The 8,594-nt window shown below is 31.6% G+C and overlaps 1 protein-coding gene across 1 annotated transcript; it reads left to right on the top strand.

Moving 5' to 3' along the window:
• LOC105162661 (transcription factor MYB39-like) lies at positions 5,672-7,232 on the top strand. Its single transcript, XM_011080745.2, has 3 exons — positions 5,672-5,926; positions 6,051-6,180; positions 6,269-7,232. Exons 1-3 carry the CDS (start codon positions 5,794-5,796, stop codon positions 7,023-7,025), a joined length of 1,020 nt encoding a protein of 339 aa, XP_011079047.1. The 5' UTR covers positions 5,672-5,793; the 3' UTR covers positions 7,026-7,232.

Here is an 8,594-nt window from a genome sequence, read left to right as displayed (position 1 = left end):
CCAATTTTACTAACTGAGCCACGAGGACTGGCATTGTAATTATTTACCCTAACGTCATGAAATGGATAAATGCAAAGACTCGTTCTAGAACAGTGGGCAAATGGTAAATATTAAAATAGGTAATCATGTAAGACAAGAAAGCTAATTATTAAAGAAGAGAAGAGTTTTGACCTCAGAGCTGAAAATGCAGATTCGATAGAAATATTAAATTATTTGACCAAAATCTTTCTAGTTAGCTAAGAGTTGATGAATCAATTTACCTGAAATCCAACGACTTTGAAATTTGATACACTGCAAATCGAGCAAAATTTCCCAATGTTTGTTCGAGTTTCAAGCTTGTGTACGTGATCGGAACTTTCTCAACATTATTAATTAAATATATGGCTAACTGAAAATCTTGGATATCAAATTGAATGTACATAGCAGAAAATGTTGGATAAAAGTTAGTCAATAAAGTGAATTTTCAAGACAATTTGTACACTTTATTGTTAGAAATGGTAATTTTGACATTCTTCTATTTATTTTTCTTAATGTTTTAAATAGAAAATTCTATTTTGTAAAAATATAGTTTAATTTTAAGCCATGGTTGGTTTGACTTTACCCTAATTTTCTTCTTTTAGTTATAGTAATTGTTGTAGAAATAACAACTCACAGTTGGAAATATAAGAATAAATCTTCAGGTTGAGGCGTGGATATCTCGCTCTCTTTAAGGAGATTCAAACCCAATACAACAACTTTCTTAGTAGTCCAGCAGTATCACTCTTGACTTGTCCACTTCAGGATGCAACAGCCGAACAACATCGTACAACTCTAACTTACTCTGGACAAGTAATAGGGTCCAAAGCTCCCCAAAAAAAAAAAAAAGAAAACACATTCCAACAACTAATATAACGATCTCTTATAATTGCATGTAGTATATTTGTATATGTGTGTCACAGAACAAGTAGTATGATCCCATTTTATAGGTGTAGAAATCATCCACCATCTTAATGTGAATTAGTGGAAATATGTAAAAGAAAATGGTGATAAGTGGCTAGTAATGGGAATGAATATGGTGAAGTAGTGGAATGATGGTATTGAAGAAATATTATTACAAATATTATAGCCATAAACATCCACTGACCTCAACTTCAAAAGGAGGAACATGAAGAGATATACATTTTAATTTAAAAATTAAAATACAATATATATTAATATATATACTAACATATTTTTTCTAGTGATAAATTTAGTCCCGTAAGTATAATTAAGGGGAAGCAATTTTAATTCTGTTAAAATTAATTTTGACAATTTGGTCATACAATTAAAAAATATTGACAATTTGAATGCAATTCTGACTTGTGTCGTGCACATAACACAAGCTAATTCAAAAATTTGGGGCAATTTATAAATTTTATATCAGAATTATTTTCAAATTGTCGAAATGAAATCCAACACAATTACAATTGCCATTCATATTGTTAAAATTTGAAGTGTGGAGAATAGAGTATATTCATAGCAATAAATTAGACAAGAAAAAACTAGAATTTATTAATCTAAAAACTCTAGTACTTTATTCATCTAAACTCTCAAGTTCTAAAATTACAGAGATGTGAAACTATATATAAAGAATAGATTTCTAGCTAAAGAAGAAAACTAACTCACTTTGAACTCTAGTTGGCAACATACTCAACAAAAATTAAATACTGGAATACTAAACAAAAACAAATACTGAGAACAAAATGATAAGTACGAGCAGAAATTGATAAGTACAAGCAGAACTTTCAACAGCCCTCTCAAGATGGAGCCGAGGAAGCGAGGCCCAGCTTGCAAAGGAATAGTCCGAAGTCAGCAGCATGAATGGACTTGGTAAAGAGATCGGCAATTTGATCAGACCAGAAACTGTAAAATAAGGGAACATGGGGACATAGAACAAACTGAAGGCTCAGGAGCTTAATACCCAAGGCCTACTAAGACCAAAGGCCACAACCACTTCACAGTTGAACAAATCACTCAAAGCCACAAAGGCTTATAGAACCATAAAGGCTCCACCAATATTCAAAGCCACAAAAGCTCCACCAATATTCAAAGCCACAAAGGCTTATGGAACTACAAAGGCTCCATCAATATTCAAAGTCACAAAGGCTTATGGAACTACAAAGGCTCCACCAATATTCAAAGCCACAAAGGCTCTACCAATATTCAAAGTCACAAAGGCTCTACCAATATTCAAACATAAAGGCTCATAGAACTACAAAAGTTCTACCAATATTCAAAGCCATCAAGGCTCATAGACGAATTTCAGAGAAAGAAGAAGGAGATCATTAGAGTTCGATTCTGTTGAAATTCCATCGATGAATGCAGTTTCAGCGGCGGTGCTCTAGGGCTTCAAAGCCAGCGAGCAAGTATGTCAGCAGCAACGTGCTAGGGTTTCAAAGGGCTCTAATTTTTTCCTCTTTTTTTTTTTTTTTTGAAAAATCTGCTCTAATATCATGTTAAAATTTGTAGTGTGGAGAACAGAGTATATTCATGGCAATAAATTAGAGAAGAAAAAACTAGGCTTTATTCATCTAAAAACTCTAGTGCTTTATTCATCTAAACTCTCTAGTTTTAAAATTACAGAGTGTGAAACTATATATAAAGAATAGATTTCTAGCTATAGAAGAAAACTAACTCACTTTGAACTCTAGTTGGCAACATACTCAACAAAAATTAAATATTGGAATACTAATAAAAAATAAATATTGAGAACAAAATGATAAGTACGAGCCGAATTTTCAACATATATATTTATAAGACTAAAATTAATTTTGTTTTCTTATTTTTATGTAAAGAAAATACAATTGTTCTGAACACTGTAGTTTGAGTAAATCCTCTTTCTAAGTGGATTTGTACAGCAAGATGAAGCTGAAAAACGTTGTATGTATTTAAGAATAAATAAAAAAATAATTGGAGTGATGATGTCCCGACAGCAAAGGGGGCTGTTGACTTATATGATTAACAGAGATAGAAAGAAGAATTGGTCATGATGACTTACGTGGATAGACAGAACGCCCCAATTGGAAAATACAGGTAAACACGTGTTATCCTCCTCCTCTAACATTTAAATCCCCAATAAGACAACACAGACACACACAAAAAAAAAACAAAAAAAAAAGAAAAGAAAAAAGGTTCTGGAAAATGGGAAAAGTTATTTTCATATGATGGGCCATAACTTTTATGACCACGATATAAATGTGTCAATAAGGTTGTCTTAACTTATTAATTCATTCTTATTTTGGAATTACTCACCAAATTTAGTAATTTTCTTCTCAGCAAACTCTTCTTTTTACAAAGAATGGTCGAAATTGATTTTCTACACATAAATTAGATGTTATTATTGAGTCGACTGATCATCACTTCTCAAACTAATTATCAATTAATAAATTGATTGCAAGAAACGTTATGAGGAAAAATATATATAAAACGGAACTCCAAAATTTACTTTTGAGAAAATTGAATGCTGAATTTACAGTAATCGATGTTATTAAGATTATTTAATTTTTTTTCAATTATATATATATTTTTATTTAGTTGGGTTTTTTTTTCTTGATTGGGGAAGGTAGTTTAATAATTGCACTATAAAACAAATTATATCCTATAGTTTTCTAATATTATATATAGGTCCGACAAATTACTATCAATTTAATTGAGTATAGCTAGGATGAAATAACATATTCAAATTTTATTTAATGTTTAGTTATAAATTCTTTTTGTTGATTACGGAACTGAGAAAGAATAAATTATTACAGTTCGATATTTTCAAAAATTTCTGACTAAGGTATGGAAATGAATTAATAATCTAATTTTTTTTATTATTTTTCTACTGAATTTCTATGTCATGTCCAGAAAAGTATCACGTAAAATAGTTGAAAATTATGGTGGATGAGTGATGATAGGAGGGGCAAAATATTCCAAATTCTGAGGTCTCACAATCCTTAAATTAAATTCAAAAAGTTAGGGTTTTTGGTCCATTGAAGCAATCCATATACGAAATGACACTAAGCTAAGATACATTTATTTCCTCATAATTGGTAGGGGATGTAACAACCATACCGACTAATAGTCTTTGTTTCAAGACTTTTGGCAAAGGTCAAAGCCATCTTTTACTTGCCACTTGTCCCTAAACCCTACTCACAAATTTACCTTGAGCTAATTAAACACTTAGAGCCCGTTTGATTGTGTTTTCAATAAGATTTTTTCCACTTTTCACTATTTGGGTAGTTAAGATTTTGTTTGGTCAAACCATTTTCATTGAGAATGCATTCCTATTTTAATTCTCAATTTTTTGAAATTATAGGTCACATGGGTTTGTTGTACTTGTCTTATCTTGTCAGCATATTTTTTCTTGTTTCAAATCAATTAAAATTATTTCAAATGGCAAGGCTCACTTTGATTATTTTATAATTTCACATATTCAATCAATTTGGTCATCTGTCACATCAAAAATACATATACCTATATTCAACATTCTCACACCTATATACCTATATTTGGAAATAATTAATCCAAACATATTCTCAATTTTCGCACAAAAATCAATAAATCATTTCTACACATTTTCAATTGTTGGAAACTGAAAATGAAAATGAAAATACAACCAAACGGGCTCTTAATTTTTGGTTTTTAGTTATGCGTAGATTTTAACCCAGATCAAATTTGGTGAAATTAAAACAATTTATATGATATTTTTTTTTTATGTAATTGGTGTAGAATTTAAATAGAATAACTAATCACATGATAAGTGCATCACAAATTTTATATGATTGGTATGATTCAACCAGACCTATTTTAAATAATAATTTTCCTAATTCAATTACCCTAGAAATTAATTTCTCCAAGAATTAATTGCATTTTTCGGAAATACACTTGATTCAATCACTTTTTGTGTTTAAGGGGATTTGTTCTATTTTTGGATTTTACTTTAGTTATGTATGTAGGTTTTAAACTTTAATTATGCCATGATGCATCAAATTTCAGACAATATACATAATGAAAATTTTTTATCCGAATCAAATGTGATCGAATCAAATCAATTCTACATTTATTTTGTGATTGGTCATTTTTTTTGAAAAGTACACTAATCACATGACAAATATATTATGATTAGTACAAATTTAATCGAGTCAAGTTTGAATCAGAATTTCCCGGTATATAACATTATGGTCGAGAACATTGATGAATAGGATTACTTATTTTGAAACTTTTCACATTGAAGAAAGCAAAATAAAGAAAACCAACACATTAATTCTCCAATTTCGGAAATAGTTATTACACACAAAAGAAAAGATAACTATTACAAAAGTCAATGTGAATGGCTGAATGCTAATCTAAATAATACATAATTATATTCATAAGATATAAAGGTAAAATTTCCCAAACAAAACTTCCAAAGGAATCTTTAGACATCAATTTTCCTTAGCCCCCTGACGACTTATTTCATATATTATGTAATTGTCCAAGATTTTCACCCCCCAACACACAACACACAGAGAGAGAGAGAGAGAGAGTGACATAGACCGGGGGCCGGCGCCAAATCCTATTGACTTCAATCTTTTCATGACACAAACACAAAAACATGTACACACACAGGACACGCTTCTTATCATCTATATATATAGGGGGTTTAATTTTCACCTTATCAGTACGGACCTACATACAACTTTGATCACTTCTTTGTCTTAAAACTTCTCGTTTTCTTTGCAAAATCGAACTCAATCTCTTACTACCTTATATTAGTTATCTTCTTCATAGCACTAATAAGCATCATCAAGAATGGGAAGATCACCGTGTTGCGATAAGAATGGCCTCAAGAAAGGACCGTGGACACCGGAAGAAGACACGAAGCTCATTCAATACATTCAGACTCATGGTCCTGGCAACTGGAGAACCCTTCCAAAGAATGCAGGTATGCATACACAAACACACACACACAACATTGATTTTGTTTTTATGAGGTTATGAAACGAAAAAGTGGTCGAAATCTACGTTCCCAAACCCCGAATTTACATATGATCATTTTTTATGTGCAGGGCTACAAAGATGTGGGAAGAGTTGTCGTTTGCGTTGGACGAACTACTTAAGGCCCGATATCAAGAGAGGGAGGTTTTCATTCGAGGAGGAGGAAACCATTATCCAACTCCACAGTGTTCTTGGCAACAAGTAAGTTAAATCAATTAGACAACCATTTTCTCTTACACATCATCAAAAACGCTAAAGGGTCTTACGCATATTCTTCGATCCAAACTAGGTGGTCGGCTATCGCAGCACGATTGCCCGGAAGAACAGACAACGAGATCAAGAACTACTGGAACACACACATCAGAAAGAGGCTCCTAAGAATGGGGATTGATCCGGTGACTCATGCTCCACGGCTCGACCTTCTAGACCTATCATCGATCCTCACATCACCGCAGCTCAACCTGTCGAACCTCCTCCGCCTCCAAACTCTCCTGAATCCGGAAGCCCTAACTCTTGCTCTGAATCTCGTGGCAGCAAACAGTGGAAACCCTGATGGTTTACTGCAAAAGCTGCAAGAAAACCAGACGTTCTTGAATCCTCATCAGCTCCAAAACCAGGACGGTACAGCTTTGCAACCTAGTCAGTTCGCAAACATTGTCAGCCAAGAAACCCCATCAAATCTTCTTACAACCCCCTCATTTCCAAACCAAGACCAATGCATTCAAGGGAACATGGGACAGTTTCCCATGAATTCTACCGATCACTCAAACGGCCAAATTTTCCAAGAAAACTTAACTACTCCTACTACCACTAGTGGAAGCCTAATTCCTACTGATCTGTCAAGCTTTTTCTATGGAGTTTCGGATCAAATGAAGGCAGACATGTCGGAAAATTCGAGCTTCGACTCAGTTCTATCCAGCCCGGCTCCTCTAAATTCGGCCTCGACGTATATCAATGGGAGCACAGAAGATGAGAGGGAAAGCCTCTGCAGTGGCCTGTTGAGGTTTGACATTCCAGAGTGTTTAGACTTGGCTGATTTCATGTAAATACTCTCCTCTGAAGTTCGTTTCAGTCATGAACTTAGCTACAATGGACCCTCATGGTTTTTTGTACTTAGGTCCATTATTCAGGTTATAGAAGTTGGATTTGGTTTGATTAATTAATAGAAATTTATGTGAGATTATGTACATTAGCTACATAATATGGTTGCATTTTTTTTTATTCCTTTTATTTTTTTCTCTTTTTCCGTGATTAATTAGTTTTCTACAATATATTGTTGTAGCTAGTTTATTGGATTGAATTATATATTATAGGGGTTAAATTGCGTTTAACCATATATATATATATAAAATTTATGTTTTAATTTAATTTTTGAACTTTAGAAATATATATATAGTGTTGCCAAATTCTGAATTAATAGGTTGGTATTTTGACTAAGAATAATTAAATTTGATTCAAATTATCGCATCGAGGATGTCGGTACAATGTTCTATTGGTATCTTCTATATATAGTACGTGGCATATTTAGTAAGTATATGGTATCCTATTAAGTACAGTAGAAAAGGTGTCGCGATGTAATCAAGCACATCTAGATGTAATTACGTGCCCAAATCAAATATTGGAATTAGGTGCTAAAAAAAGAAAATACACATTCTATAAAGCTAATTTTAAACTATTTTGTCATAAATAATGAATTTGTTTTTTTGAAAAATATAATTTTGTTCTCAATTGTATATAAAAATTAATGTTTAATACTATTTTTTTTTATATTCACAACTTTAAGAGAAAATATTATTTTAGTCCGCTAAATATGCCTAATTTTAATTTTAGTCCGATAACTATGTCCATTTTTGTTTAGGTCCAGTAACTTACGAAATTGCTTACTTTTAGTCCTTTGGCAGATTTTCGAATAATTTTACCTCTATGAGTGCATATGGACTAAAACTGCCTTTCAAAAGTTGCATAGGGATAAAATTGTCCGAAAATCTATCAGAGGACTAAAAGTAAGCAATTTCGTAAGTTACTAGACCTAAACAAAAATGGACATAGTTATCAGATTAAAATTAAAATTAGGTATATTTAGCGGACTAAAATAATATTTTTTCCCAACTTTAATTAGTAATTCATATATGTATTTCCAAATAAATAGATTTCATTTTGATAATTTTATAAGAAATATCAAAATGCACCCATACCTGTACTAATTACAGGAAAAACAAGAGTTTAAATTAAGAACTAATTGGATAATTATTTACAATAATAACTTATAGATAACTTTGTTATATAGTCACGTGAATGCATAACTTTGAAATAATTTGCGACCAAATTAATCTTAATTATGAGGTTGAAATTAATGCAATGCGTACATTTTGTTTTTATAGAAAAAAATGGTTTATTTACGCACGGAAAACAACAAATTTCAAAGTTTGGCTTCTGTTTTCAGTAGTGACACAATTGACCATATTATCGAAGATGGTATTTTAGTTACATTTTACTCACTTTTTTTATTTTCAAATTTATGCTTTCTGGAAAAATTATAACACATTTAATTAATTATAAAAATCACTATATTTTTCACATATAAGTTTTATATTCTACTATAATTATTTCTATAG

The sequence above is a fragment of the Sesamum indicum genome, linkage group LG5 (assembly GCF_000512975.1).
Source record: "Sesamum indicum cultivar Zhongzhi No. 13 linkage group LG5, S_indicum_v1.0, whole genome shotgun sequence".
Lineage (NCBI taxonomy): Eukaryota > Viridiplantae > Streptophyta > Magnoliopsida > Lamiales > Pedaliaceae > Sesamum > Sesamum indicum.
Note: the sequence above shows the minus strand (reverse complement) of the source record. Positions and strands in the feature narration are given on the sequence as shown.